Source organism: Oncorhynchus keta, chromosome 25 (assembly GCF_023373465.1).
Source record: "Oncorhynchus keta strain PuntledgeMale-10-30-2019 chromosome 25, Oket_V2, whole genome shotgun sequence".
NCBI lineage: Eukaryota > Metazoa > Chordata > Actinopteri > Salmoniformes > Salmonidae > Oncorhynchus > Oncorhynchus keta.
Window position 1 is genome coordinate 12,638,092 of NC_068445.1, and position 14,238 is coordinate 12,652,329.

The following is a 14,238-nucleotide window of genomic DNA, read 5'->3' on the forward strand; positions in this document are numbered from 1 at the left end:
TTTTGGCCAGTTGTGGAAGTCTTATTTAGTCATGTCAGAAAGGGGGTGAGAGTCAGGATGTTGTTGTGTAGAAAACACCAGTCAATTATGCTGGTAACATCTTTTTTTAAAAACACTACAATGTAATTTCAGGAAGCCCCTGGGAGGACATTAAAAGGAGAATGCCCTGTGCCCCGTAACCTGGAATCATCTGGGAATTTGGATAAAAGCTGGGAAAGCTGTAGAAATCAGAGGAGCTCACAGTTTGTAAAAGGGGACATAAATCCCATGGCCCATCTGGTCTGGTCTGGTCTGCCCCCTCCACAGACTGACCAGCCCTCTTATGGAGCTTCATTTCCCTTTGTCCAAAACTCCTCCCTTCTGGGAGCAAAGCCATGGTGAGCCCTGGAGCTTTCTCTGCACTTATTAATTCATGTTTGGGAAAACTGTACAGTACTTGTAATACTTAAACAGTTCAACATGGAAACGAAAAAACAGATTTACTTAAAAAATATATTTATTTTTGGACAGGAGGTATTGCTCCATGCATTGCATCCGAAATGTGAGAATGCACAGAATGCCATAGATATGTAACACTTGCGAGAGAGTCATTTTTAGAAGAAAATATAAGGTGTATGTCATTATTTATTTGTACCATTTAATTGTCTGTGATATCTGAAGGATCTGCACAGGTTCGTGCTACTGACAGTTAGACAAGTTGAAAGAAGTGTAATGTAGAGAAAGTGACAGGTAGACAAGTTGAACGAAGTGTAATGTAGAGAAAGTGCACAGTGGTAGATTAGTAGATCCTTCTCAAAATAGTTTAAAACCATTATCATTGAAAAACTCTTAGCGAGGCAGATTTAAGCTTTCTTGCATTCATACATTTGCAAGATCATAAACCTGAACATCTAAAGGAAATGCACTCTCATCACGTCCATCTATATGGGACACAAACATGCTAAATCAATGAAGTAGTACGGTCCACTTATCACACGCTTGAAACATCCCTGCCATCCCCAAATACACAGGAGTAATCCAATCACGTCGATGTTATTTCTTTAGGGCAAAGAACAAGAGTCAATTGTGAAGCTTCAGATCTAAGCACCACATGACGTCGCAGACCAAGAGAATAAACATCACAAACAGAATCACATTGAACCATTCAAGTCACATTTCTGTTATAAATAACTTCAACAATCTTTTGCTTCAAGAAGCTGAAAGGTCCAATTGAAATGGTGCACATACAGTTTGTTTTGTATGGCTGCCTTTGTGTAGAAGCTTGACTCCACTATTAGAATCCCTGCTGATAGAATGCCTCCATTAGGCCATCTAGATAACATGCGATACATCCCAAACTCCGATCCTCAGCTTGTGAGCCTGCCTACCCAGTAATCTACCATTACACTCAGAGCTGACTCCCCAAAAATAAGAGCATCTGAGTAATTTCACACAGAAGGCCAGGTGTTAAGGGATCCTTAGTAGATGTCTGGCACCAATTCTGTATCCATCAGGACACCCCAGAAAGCTTGGTGAAACAGGTTTTATGTTTATAGAACAGTGATTTGACCTGGACAGGGGAGAGATCCTGCCTGTCCTTTACCTCTTCCATCTCCGGTCCTTTAGGAGACTGCTGGTGGTCCCCATACTGCAGGGGATGACATAAGGGTTGTGTCTGGGTCTGTATGAGAGGCTGTGGCAGAGGGGGGCTCACATTGTGATTGTGGAAACTAATCACAGAAAGAGGGTGGTTGTGAATGGGCGCTGAGGTCAGAACGGCACCTGCAGGTGTGACATGGCTCTCACAGCTACAGGTGTTGTGCTCGGTGTGGAGGTCGAAGCTGAGGCAGTTGGCCTTAACCCTCACTGAGCCACAGACACTGTTGTGGGTGGAGGTGCGAGTGCTGCCGCCACTCTCAAACAGCTCCCGGCGGTGGAGGCCCAGGAAGTGGCGGCGGATGATCCTCCTGAAGGTGTGACGGAACTCCCGGATGCGGTATGCATAGATGAAGGGGTTGACCACCGAGTTGCCGTGGGAGAGGATGATGGCCACGTATATTATCCAGAGGGGTGGGCGGGCACACTGAGGGCAGAACAGGGTGAAGCAGTTGATGATGTGCAGCGGCAGCCAGCAGATGGCAAACAGGCCCACGATGATGGCCAGCGACTTGGCCGCCTGGACCTCCTTCTGCAGGGTGGAGTGGGACTTCCCCCCGTGGACAGCCTTCAGTTCTATGAGCTTCAGCTGATGCCGAGCTGCCATGAAGATCTGCAGGTAGATGACCAGCATGAGCAGCAGAGGCATCAGCACACAGGCGAAGAAGTTAAAGTAGACCATGTAGTCCATGACTACCACCTCTTCAAACAGACACTCCATCAGGCCTGGGGAGCAGGTGCTGTTGGGGCGCTCAGTGGACTTGTTCCAGCCCAACATCGGGGTCAGGCCGATGATGATGGACAGCACCCAGCAGACAGCAATGATCCCCTTGGCACGCTGGCCTGTCACCAGGCTATTGTACCTGTGGGAACAAAAAAGATATGGACTCTGTTAGTAAGACACACAATCTCTGGGGTTTTTTCCCTCCCCAATTGGTAGTTATAGTCTTGTCCCATCGCTGCAACTCCCCTACGGACTCGGAAGAGGTGAAGGTCGAGAGCCATGCGAAACACAAGCCGCGTTGCTTCTTGACACAATGCTCGATTAACCCGGAAGCCAGCCGCACCAATGTGCCGGAGGAAACACCGTCGAGCTGGTGACCGAGGTCAGCTGGCAGGCGCCCGGCCCGCCACAAGGAGTCACTAGAGAGCAATGGGACAAGGATATCCCAGCTGGCCAAACCATCTCCAAACCCGGACAACACTGGGCCAATTGTGTGCCGCCTCATGGGTCTCCCGGTTACGGCTGGCTGTGACACAGCCTGGGATCGAACCCGGGTCTGTAGTGATGCCTCAAGCCAGAGACCACTGCGCCACTCTGGAGGCAAACATGCTCTGTTGGCTTGGGGAGCATGAGTTGTCTCTCTGGAGGGTTAGATTCTCCCATAGGTTAAGGGATAGTGAGTTAAATATTAAACATTATAATAGGCATATCATTCACACACTCTTTCTTTATGGGAAAACATCTCGTTTAAGTAATAAAATAGATGCTTAAAAACAAAATGTTAGCATTTGGAAGGAACGTCTATTTTGAGTGTGTCTGTCAGTCAGTGTGAGAGAGCAGCTAAGCTATTTGGCCTATTTCTGCCACATTCTCAAGATGTTAAAGTTCAAAGGTTAGCTATGAGAGATACAGGAACACAGCACTAAACTCAGAACAACAAACTATCTTGGATGCAATAAGTCTGCACACACTATCAAAAAAGTGTATAAGTAATTACTGATTATTAATCAATTTTAAGGCATAATGTAATTTATATTGGTTTACATAGGACAATAAACAAGTTGTCTAAACGGCTAACGTTTTTGACATGTGTATAGTTCTGAAGAGGGGTCATGGTCTGTATAAACTCGTAGTCAAAGGAGATTCCACTTATATCTGGATCCACTGAGGAAATCAAAAAAGCTCATCTGGACATTTGGGCTAAAGAGTTCAAGTTCATTCAAAAATAGCACGATCCTCTGCTGCTCTATTCTGAAAATAACTCTCACAGGTTTTAAGATTTACTTCAGATTTTTTTTGTTGCTATTTGCTACTGGCAAAACTACACAATGTACCTGAAACCCGGGTATGCAAAAATCAATCAATAACCCTATACAACCTCATAGGGTACATTGAAAATCTTTACAAAGCCTAATGTCTAACCGCTTTGTCCGTAATTGGGACTGAACTCTCAGAGAGGAAAACAGCATGACGGCAGCAACATGTTAGCACATTCTCTGTTATGTTCATACAATGTTGAACTGACCTGAGCGGTATTGTGATGGCGATGTAACGGTCTATGGCGATGGCCAGCAGGCTGAAGATGGAGCTCTGGGTGAGCACCAGCACAAAACAAGCAATGAAGAGGCAGCCATAGAAGTTGGAGCAGAAGCCAGTGCTGATGACGATGGCGAAGGGGATACCCAGCACTCCCACAGCAATGTCTGCCACCGCCAGCGACACCACAAAGAAGTTTGTGATGTTCTGCAGGTTGCTGTTGAGGCAGACGGCCCAGCAGACCAGCACATTGCCCAGCACGGATAGTATGGCGATCAGCAGTTCCACCACAATGTAGATGACAGAGGAAGCATCGTTCAGCATGGTGAGAGGAGCAGCGAGGTCACTGAGGAGGAAGGAGGACCACTCTCCTCAAGGTCCATAGCTGCAGGCTGGTAGCGGTGGCCTCACCCTGTAGGGCTTAACTCACTGCCTGGGACTATGGCTGAGCTCTCCAAACACAGAGACCACTTCACCTTAAAGCCTCTTAGAAGTCCCACAGTTGGTGGTCAGAGAAGCAGTCCAACCTTCTGTTATCTTATCTGTTGTCCTGTCTGGTGCTCTCCTCTCAAGTTCTTCCCCTCACTGTTGCACAATTTAGCATGAAACTCCAATGGGGCTGAGACTGAGCCAGGAAGCGATCACAAGTGTCATACCGCTGCAGATAAAGGGAAGAAAGAGTGAAAGTGCTGAATGCCAAAACAGGAAATGATTGCAGAAAATACCAATGAATATTACAATGATCATTTCCATCAAATATTAACCACGTTTGAAGTCAAACAATAAATATGACGGTGTATTATCTGACATGATACACTGGAATTTCCAATGTAGCAAGTAAAATACACTGTAAAGTAACAATTGCAGTGTTTACTTTACATTAACTGTACTGTATTCCTCATAAAACTGCTGTTCATCATCATTCATACTCGATCGAAAACCAAACATCAAGATCTGAAATAGTCACCCCAGTAAAGTACCTGGGCAACTGCAGTGTTCATGTTAACGCATGATAACTGGCTTCCCACCAATTCTTCTTTACCCCATTAACAACAGTCACTGAACTGTAAACCAGGGGTCAGGGGAAATATAACCAGCGTCAGAATGACACGATGGTGTTATGGAGCTACTATCCCAGTGAGTTAAATGTCAGCTGTACCAGAGCGAGGAAACAATATGCTTCAGGGACTGGAATGTTCTATATGTCCCCATGAGATTGCCCAACCCCTGCCTGATAAGGGGAGAGGAGTCTTGAGGACGTCCAGAGAAAGATTCACTAAATGAGGTTATGAGAACACCAAACTAATCATTTTGATTTTGTTAGATGGGTGTCGTCATGCTCAAGACAAAAAAGAAAAGCAATTCAAGTAGTGCAGTATGTGATTTGAGAATACAGCAGGCATAATATACACTCGACAATTGTTTTAAATTAGGTCTAATTTGTCAATCAACTGAGGTCACTGTGCAACACTGAATTCCCTGGAATTGTATGTGAGAGTGAAGAGGTTTCCAAGCTCCTTCCGTACAGAACTCTCATCATGTTTATGGAGGAGAATTCCCACGGTGAAGCCAAGGATGTTTTCGAAGGTTACTCATTGTTTCAGGAGATAGCAGCTGTGCTGGAACTGAAAGGCCTTTTTACTCTCAGAAACATTTCCCTTCTTGTGGGACTGAGGTTTTTCTCCCGACCGATCTCAGTCACTGTATACGTTTCCATACTGTTTTAACTTTATCACACACATACAGTATAAGGTGCAAAAATAGGCAGTTGCAAACTGTATGTATGTAGTCATAGAGTAGTACTCTGTAGGAAAAACCCCTTTGACAATGCAGAAAGCCTAATATGGCTACATTTCTATACTGCATGTGAGAAAGGAAGAGGCATAATTATGTTCACCATCACACAGACCGAGTCACAAGTGAAGGTGCAAAGAGGTACATTTAATATAGAGGTTACAACTGAATTAGAAGTGATATCTCAATGTGAACCGTGTGTGTGTGACCCTGTCCCAGTCACCTTACAACAGCTAGGTAATAACACGGTATTTCAGTTGTCCTCTTTGACAGCACTTGAGGGGCATGAATAGTCAATCATGTCAAATGCATTTATATTCCATCCTGAAATGTTTCTCAACAGTTGTAGCCAACAAGAGTTCTGAGAGTATTCTGCTCAACAGTGGGTCCTGGTGGTTGGATGTAAACCAAAGGGGTGTATTCGAAGTGCATCGATATCTCAATTGAAAGGTCCTGTATGTTTCAGATTGACACAAATGTAAAGGAATTCAAATAATGTCCATGAATAGAAACCAACTGAGCATACAGGGCCTTAATAAATGCACATAAACAGCTTAATGTATAACTGTTTGCCCAGAAAACACTTTAGTAGATTACCTGGAAAAATCAAATCATTGTGGTAAAACCTGCTACATCCTGTTCACATGTGGAAACCTATACCTGGCAAACCCTCAAACATTATCCTTACCAGAAAGTGACAGTATTATTCCCTAGCTCTCTCGTTTACCCCCTTCCTGTGACTCCCTATCAAAAAAGGGAGTAGACCAGAACATACAACGGAATTTGTGTAAATACAATGTCTAGAAATCGATAAAGTAATTCCAAACACTCCCCAAATTGTACCGAGCACAATTGTCCATAAAAAAACTTGGCATAGGCTACTGTCCAGTTTCTGTATACCTGGCTGAACATTATTTTGATCGCACCAGGATCAATAACTGTTGTGTAAACTTTCAAAATATTTAATTAGGCTATTCATTAATTGGATTTAAATAAAATACTCTAAATAGAAATACAAACCCTTGGACTTCTATCTAATGCTATTCTAATCCTATTTTCAATTTCTAAAAAACGTACCTTTTCAATATATCCCTCGACGTGTCTTATTCCAAATGAATCACAACCTAATCGAAATAGTTTGCATCATGCCAATAAACATCGCTCGAATAAAATAATTCACATTATAGGCCTACGCTTTTTAAGTGGCGTGAAATAGAACGCGCGTTGTAAAGGATCATTGCTGGGAAACGTAATCTGATAGGCAATTTGTGCGCTCCCACTGTTTGACTACTGATGCTTAAACCGATTCTCCTCGGTTCAATATCGCACAGGCGGACCAGACTGACACGTGACCCCAGCAGCACAACATAGGATAATAGTCAAATGCTTTTGGGAACTTGGGCAGAAAAAGTTGACATCAATCAACTGAGGCCAAGAGGACAATCTCGGAGTTTATTTCAATAAGATTTATTTTTTCACAAAAGCATGTGTAAGGTGTCAATTCACGCTGTTATTTGAGATTTTCTGAGATTAGCCTATTCAATAAATAAATTATGAAACGTTGAAGAAAAACATAATTGTTCCAATAAATGTTTAAGAAAAAAAAGATTTGTACAGTGCATGTTCTAAATTTAAATGTGCGGGTTAATGGCGCTCATGCAGCATTTGCAGTGATACGGCCTCTGCAGAATTCAGTGCATTCATACTTCTTGAGCTAAGGCAGAGCTGTTGAGCAGAACTGTTGTGATGGAAGTTGTCAACGAAGTGAGTTTGTGTTTATACAGGACCTGCTGCTCCCACCTACCGTCAACCAACCATGTCAATGTAGACCTATAAGGTGCCCTCCGCATTGTTACAACATTTGGGAGGCGCATGGCAATTCGGTATGGAGCTCAATTTGGCCTCTGCATGCATCTTAGAGGCTCTGCGTCACACATATGGAGTCTCCTACCACATTTTCAGATCAAGCATAAATTGACTTTTAGGGTAGGCCTTCACTTCATCACATATAGTCTGGCGTTGTAGACGGGTTAAAGCCAATTTATGCTTGATCTGAAGTGGTTGGAGGCTCCATCTCAAAGTAAATGCTGTATGGCCACTGCAGAAAAACATATTTACCATGCATTGCCTTAAATTAGCAACTGGGGGTGAGTTCAGGTGAACAAAAACTGACCCCCACATCCCTAACATAGGAAGAAAAAAAAAGAAAAAAGTTTGGGCTGATTTGTTATTCAGAATAAAACACATGGAAGGGAATGCATTGTGATTGAGCTCTTCATCTGGTATACACTGTAAAACCTATCTTCCCCTCTGCTAATATTTGTCATGTTAGCAATAGACTTTACAGGCTATGGACTTCATCTTTGACATTTGAACAGATATTATCCCAAGACTTGGGAATGAGATCACTGGCTAAAGTTCACATTCGATTGTGCGTATTGGAAATATTCAGGTCTTAAATCAGAATATATTTTCATCTCCATATGATCCTCTTCACTTGGTTTGTATTGTGTGCAAGCTAAAATAATACACCATTACTGGGGGGGGTCACTTTGATATGAATCCCAAGTCTTTACAATAAAATATACATGTTTCTTTGTTAAAACCTTCAAATCATCATCTGTTCAACAGTTACCAAACAGTTCATAGAGAAACAGCGTATTCAGGTGAATCTGGGTATTATCACATCATTCCACTTCCACAAAAATACAGAAATACTCCTGAGCAGCATGCCAATTGCATCCTCCCTCAAATCTTTGACATCTGTGGCATTGTGTTGTGTGACAACGGCACATTTTAGAGTGGTCTTTACTGTCCCCAGCCCAAGGTGCACCTGTGTAATGATTATGCTGTTTAATCTGCTTCTTGATATGCCACACCTGTCAGGTGGATGGATTAGTTTGGCACAGGATAAATGCTCACTAACAGGAATGTAAACAAATTTGTGCACAAAAATTAAGAGAAAATAAGCTTTTGGTGCAACATTTCTGGGATCTTATATTTCAGCTCATGAAAAATGGGACCAACACTTTACATGTTGCGTTTATATTTTTGTTCAGTGTATATCGCTCCTTATCAGAACAAAGGCTGCTGCTGTATTCCAAATACCACAGGCTAGCGGACTGAATTAAACACTTCATTCATCACAATCTAATTTGATCTAAATTATCCCAGTAGTTTTAATATGCCCTGGCCCTACAAAGTAGAGTTAATATTAGTGTTGCCTGTTTCACGAGCGAGGAATGTTTTTTGTTTATCAGTGCCTTCATTCACTTTAGACCAGTAATCTGATAATACATTCAGGGCAACAGTTAAATCATAGCCTCTTACTCTATAAAAGGGGGATATGACTGAATTAACCACATGGCAAATTAATTTATGCCTTCACAAAACATAACACATTCCTGTTGCAATGATTCTTTAATATTACTGGTCTGCAAAACAAAACAATATAAATACAGATAAGCCTTTATTATTTTTTTTACCGAATTGTTGATTATCATAATGTGCATTTGGCTTACTTCCCTACACCATACTCTTGATATTATCATTACCCAATCAACAGGATACATTTTGATTCAAGACACTCCATTGGAAATTCATATTGTGGCAATCATGACTTAGAGACAGAATGAGACAAAAGGAAACATGGGTCTCTTGGCCTCCTTATTACCAAGTAATACTCTGGCAAGAATGACATATATTTGTAGGCAAAAGGCACCATTAATAAGAACCAAAAGAAAGCAGCTTAGAAAAACATCAACCTTTCAAGTAAACAGAATTAACCTCTAATGGACCCGTAAAAATAAAAACATGCTTTAAAGTTCTTTTCACATTTTCTTTTGTGAAGTAGTGTAGAAAGAAACGGAAGAAAATGCAGAGCGAAATACAGAAGCCATGGAAAATATGAGCAACTTATTGAATGAAATCAAGCAAAATCAGACCAATGTTCTTCAGTGGTGAATGATATGTCAAGATGGTATCATCCTGATATTTTAACACATTGTATTATCTAATAGGTCAACTACATTCTGTCTACACTGTACAGTTGAGTAGAATGTTAGGGCACGGTTTCAGTCCTCATAGATCACAACATGAAGGACCACTTATCAATACCAATGTCCATTGGAACATGATCAAGAGATTCCATTTTTAACACTTGGCAAGAAGTAGCTTCACATAATAGAATACTTGCAGACCAACTAGTGTTTGGATCCAATGCAAATCAAATTTAAGACAGGGTTGCAGTATAGCAATGGGAATCATAAATAGACGAGTTAGCGTTGACATACTGTGCTCACTGTTCAATAGTAAATACCGTACATGATAATGATAATAACAGTCACAGCACATGCGCTCTCACAAATGAGTGTTTATCCATACAATAGACCACCAACAACATTTAACCGCCCAGTCTTACTCTCCAACCACACTGATCGACACACAAAAAACAAGCCATTGTGTTTCAAGTTGTGCTTTGTCAAACACCATGCAGTGCACCTGTACAGCTGGTGGGAAGGTGGCCTGGCAAGCAGACAGGCGCAAATGTGCTTTTAAATATATTCAGAAAAATCTTGTCCCTACAAAGTTATGGTCACATGCGAGTGTGTTAGATCATAGACGTAAGGGGGCCTAAGCCTAAAATGGTACACCAACGAGGGAGTATCGATTGCATACTGTACCATTCTGAAATGATACAGGAGTGTGGTTGGGACCACATGAAAGGCAAATCGTCATCATACATTATGAGTTTAGGAGAGACATCAGTGCAGCAGTGTGATGAAAAGTCATAGATTCACATTATATGAAGTTTACATTAACATTTGTAACACTTGCATCACTACACTCCGAGGTGGATTAAACCATGCTAATTAACCCACACAAACTTCAATAAGCAGAGGCTCAATAACATAACACAGTCATTCTTCATGCCAATACCTTTCTTGGTGACTATGTAAACTACATAGAATTGATTTACACATGATTAGTGTTAGTACAGCTTTATCAATAAAGTCAATTGGGTGGCAAGTGATAACACGAAGAAAGCTCAAATATAAAATGTACCATTGAGTTCCTTGTGCATCTCTTGTAGTTACTATTCCCCCCATGTTAAATGTGACTAGCAAGATGGAGTATATCAAGTCACAGAGTTAGGTTACACACACAATAACTTAGTCATTGTTGAGCTCAGAGTGTCTAATAACACACAAATCTTACAGTTCAAGACAACAGGACTGTGACCAATCTTGGGAGTTTCAGTCTGCTGTTGGTGGAAGTAATGTGTCAAAACGAACAATGTGTTAATACATTTGGCTCCAGCAGCAAAACGGATGCGTTCTGCATCTGAAAAAAGCTCTTCCCCTATCATGATTGATGACAACAACAAGAGAACATCCAACCCTGAGACTCAACATGCTGGGGAAACATTTACCACAATCAAATCACCAAGAGCTAGGACCTTTTTGGAAGTCTAGCCCTTGACTTCACATAGATAGGACACTTGAGCAAGTTACTTTTTTGGTTCAGGATTAAGACAGTTCTATTTGAGAAAACCATCACTGAGAGACATTGTGTTGGTTCTGTCTAGCCTATTGTTTTCTATGAGTTGGTCTCTGTTAGCAAAACAAATGATGTTAACGTAGCAATGATCACTCTCCTAAAAATAGTCCAAAAGCACATCAAATTGTAAATTGAATCTTACAGGTGACCAAGAGAGCACGTGACAGCGTTTCCCTTATGATATAGCTAGTGTTCATAGAACTGCAGAATCACTTCTAAAAAGCTTCACTTAGATTCCTCCAAAGCTGCTTTGAAAGCATGGAGCATTGAAACGTTTCATTTGAGCAATTTTTGCTTCAACTGTCTCTTAGTAAACCTCCAGCGATGTAAATCAAACAGGCACTTAATCCATAATAGAAGAGGCCCCTTCAAAGTGTTCAATGGGTCAGGAAGACAATGGAGCAAAAAATGCCGTGGCTGATTTCCATAGAAAATTTGTCCCATGATTCCTAGGGTGGACACAATGCACACTGGGTATGGTTTGGCTTAAACATTTGGGATAACCACTTGGTTAGAAGAATCAAAGCCAGGTGCAAGGCACAAAGGCTGGGATAGTCTGTAGCATGTTCCCCAACTCTGGTCAAGGAGAGTAGAGCTAGTAGATCTGCAGGTTCTTATCGTAGATCTGCAGGCTCTTATCGTAGCTCAGATCATACTGGTTTAACCAGACAATCTGCACTGAGGATCACCTCAAATGGGTTATCCAGTAATGGATAAGAGTAAAAATAGCATCCCAAACAGAGCAGGCCCTGAACAGGTGCTTGAAGAGCCCTTAGGCTGTGTTCATCACACTAAACATGTCAGTGAAAAATGTTCATCATAGAAATATCCATGATTAGCTTTAGGAAGTCAACTTTAGAAAGTCAACAGTGAGCTTATTTCTACGTTTCTTATGGTGACTCAAACTAGAAGGCGTCTAGACGAGAGACAGAGCGGCCGGTGTGCGGCATGGCTGGGTGTTGGTGTGAAGGGTGGCTCAGTGAAGTGAGGCATAACAGCTGAGTTGAATGTCGAGTTGAAGTGTTGGAGGTGCGCTAAGGTCAGAGGAGCTAGCAGGCTGGACTGCAGTGTGTGCTTGCCATGTTGGGTGGAGAGATCACATCAGGTCTCAAAGTACTTGTAGATGGCTGTAACATAGGTCATCACACTCTGCCAGTCTGGTCTCTCAGTACTGGCCATCTCATTGAGGTCCTGCAAAACAGAGAATGAGACCAGGTTGAATAAACAGGGTCATTGTTATTAAGATACATCATGCCTAGAAAAAAGGCAGTGCCATTTGTTCATCTTTGTATCACACTCTCTCACACACACACACACACACACACACACACACACACACACACACACACACACACACACACACACACACACACACACACACACACACACAGTGGGGCAAAAAAGTATTTAGTCAGCCACCAATTGTGCAAGTTCTCCCACTTAAAAAGATGAGAGGCCTGTAATTTTCATCATAGGTACACTTCAACTATGACAGACAAAATGAGAAAAAAAATCCTGAAAATCACATTGTAGGATTTGTAATGAATTTATTTGCAAATGATGGTGGAAAATGAGTATTTGGTCACCTACAAACAAGCAAGATTTCTGGCTCTCACAGACCTGTAACTTCTTCTTTAAGAGGCTCCTCTGTCCTCCACTCGTTACCTGTATTAATGGCACCTGTTTGAACTTGTTATCAGTATAAAAGACACCTATCCACAACCTCAAACAGTCACACTCCAAACTCCACTATGGCCAAGACCAAAGAGCTGTCAAAGGACACCAGAAACAAAATTGTAGACCTGCACCAGGCTGGGAAGACTGAATCTGCAATAGGTAAGCATCTTGGTTTGAAGAAATCAACTGTGGGAGCAATTATTAGGAAATGGAAGACATACAAGACCACTGATAATGGTCCTCGATCTGGGGCTCCACGCAAGATCTCACCCTGTGGGGTCAAAATTATCACAAGAACGGTGAGCAAAAATCCCAGAACCACACTGGGGACCTAGTGAATGACCTGCAAAGAGCTGGGACCAAAGTAACAAAGCCTACCATCAGTAACACACTACGCCGCCAGGGACTCAAATCCTGCAGTGCCAGACGTGTCCCCCTGCTTAAGCCAGTACATGTCCAGGCCCGTCTGAAGTTTGCTAGAGAGCATTTGGATGATCCAGAAGAAGATTGGGAGAATGTCATATGGTCAGATGAAACCAAAATATAACTTTTTGGTAAAAACTCAACTCGTCGTGTTTGGAGGACAAAGAATGCTGAGTTGCATCCAAAGAACACCATACCTACCGTGAAGCATGGGGGTGGAAACATCATGCTTTGGGGCTGTTTTTCTGCAAAGGGTCCAAGACGACTGATCCGTGTAATGGAAAGAATGAATGGGGCCATGTATCGTGAGATTTTGAGTGAAAACCTCCTTCCATCAATCAGCAAGGGCATTGAAGATGAAATGTGGCTGGATCTTTCAGCATGACAATGATCCCAAACACACCGCCCGGGCAACGAAGGAGTGGCTTCGTAAGGAGCATTTCAAAGTCCTGGAGTGGCCGAGCCAGTCTCTAGAGCTCAACCCCATAAAACATCTTTGGAGAGAGTTGAAAGTCTGTGTCGCCCAGCAACAGCCCCAAAACATCACTGCTCTAGAGGAGATCTGCATGGAGGAATGGGCCAAAATACCAGCAACAGTGTGTGAAAACCTTGTGAAGACTTACAGAAAACGTTTGACCTCTGTCATTACCAACAAAGGGTATTTAACAAAGTATTGAGATAAACTTTTGTTATTGACCAAATACTTATTTTCCACCATAACTTGCAAATAAATTAATTAAAAATCCTACAAATCCTTCACTTGAATCTTACCAGAGTGGACTTGATCCCCACACTCTCTGCAGCCTGGAAGGCTAGTGTGAAATTACGCCTCTAAAGATCGGGAGACAAAAACACACAATCACACACTATAAAGCTCCCTGATGACAGAT

At 42.2% G+C, this 14,238-nt stretch overlaps 2 protein-coding genes across 3 annotated transcripts in view; both read right to left on the reverse strand.

Moving 5' to 3' along the window:
* Positions 1 to 486: 486 nt before the first annotated feature.
* LOC118357912 (adenosine receptor A2b-like) lies at positions 487 to 7,010 on the reverse strand. Its single transcript, XM_035735220.2, has 3 exons — positions 6,767 to 7,010; positions 3,885 to 4,553; positions 487 to 2,498 (listed from the first exon to the last, which is right to left on the reverse strand). The coding sequence occupies exons 2-3, from the start codon at positions 4,217 to 4,219 to the stop codon at positions 1,490 to 1,492; spliced, it is 1,344 nt and encodes a 447-aa protein (XP_035591113.1). The 5' UTR covers positions 4,220 to 4,553; positions 6,767 to 7,010; the 3' UTR covers positions 487 to 1,489.
* A 2,080-nt stretch (positions 7,011 to 9,090) lies between these two features.
* Positions 9,091 to 14,238, reverse strand: part of LOC118358213 (cytospin-A-like) — a 31,974-nt gene continuing 26,826 nt past the window's right edge. For both annotated transcript variants that reach the window (XM_035735776.1, XM_035735775.1), the window contains exons 15-16: positions 14,120 to 14,179; positions 9,091 to 12,439 (exon numbers count right to left, since the gene is read on the reverse strand). In XM_035735776.1, coding sequence (XP_035591669.1) covers positions 12,350 to 12,439; positions 14,120 to 14,179 — 150 coding nt within the window. In that variant the 3' untranslated portion in view covers positions 9,091 to 12,349. The remainder of the gene's footprint in view (positions 12,440 to 14,119; positions 14,180 to 14,238) is intronic.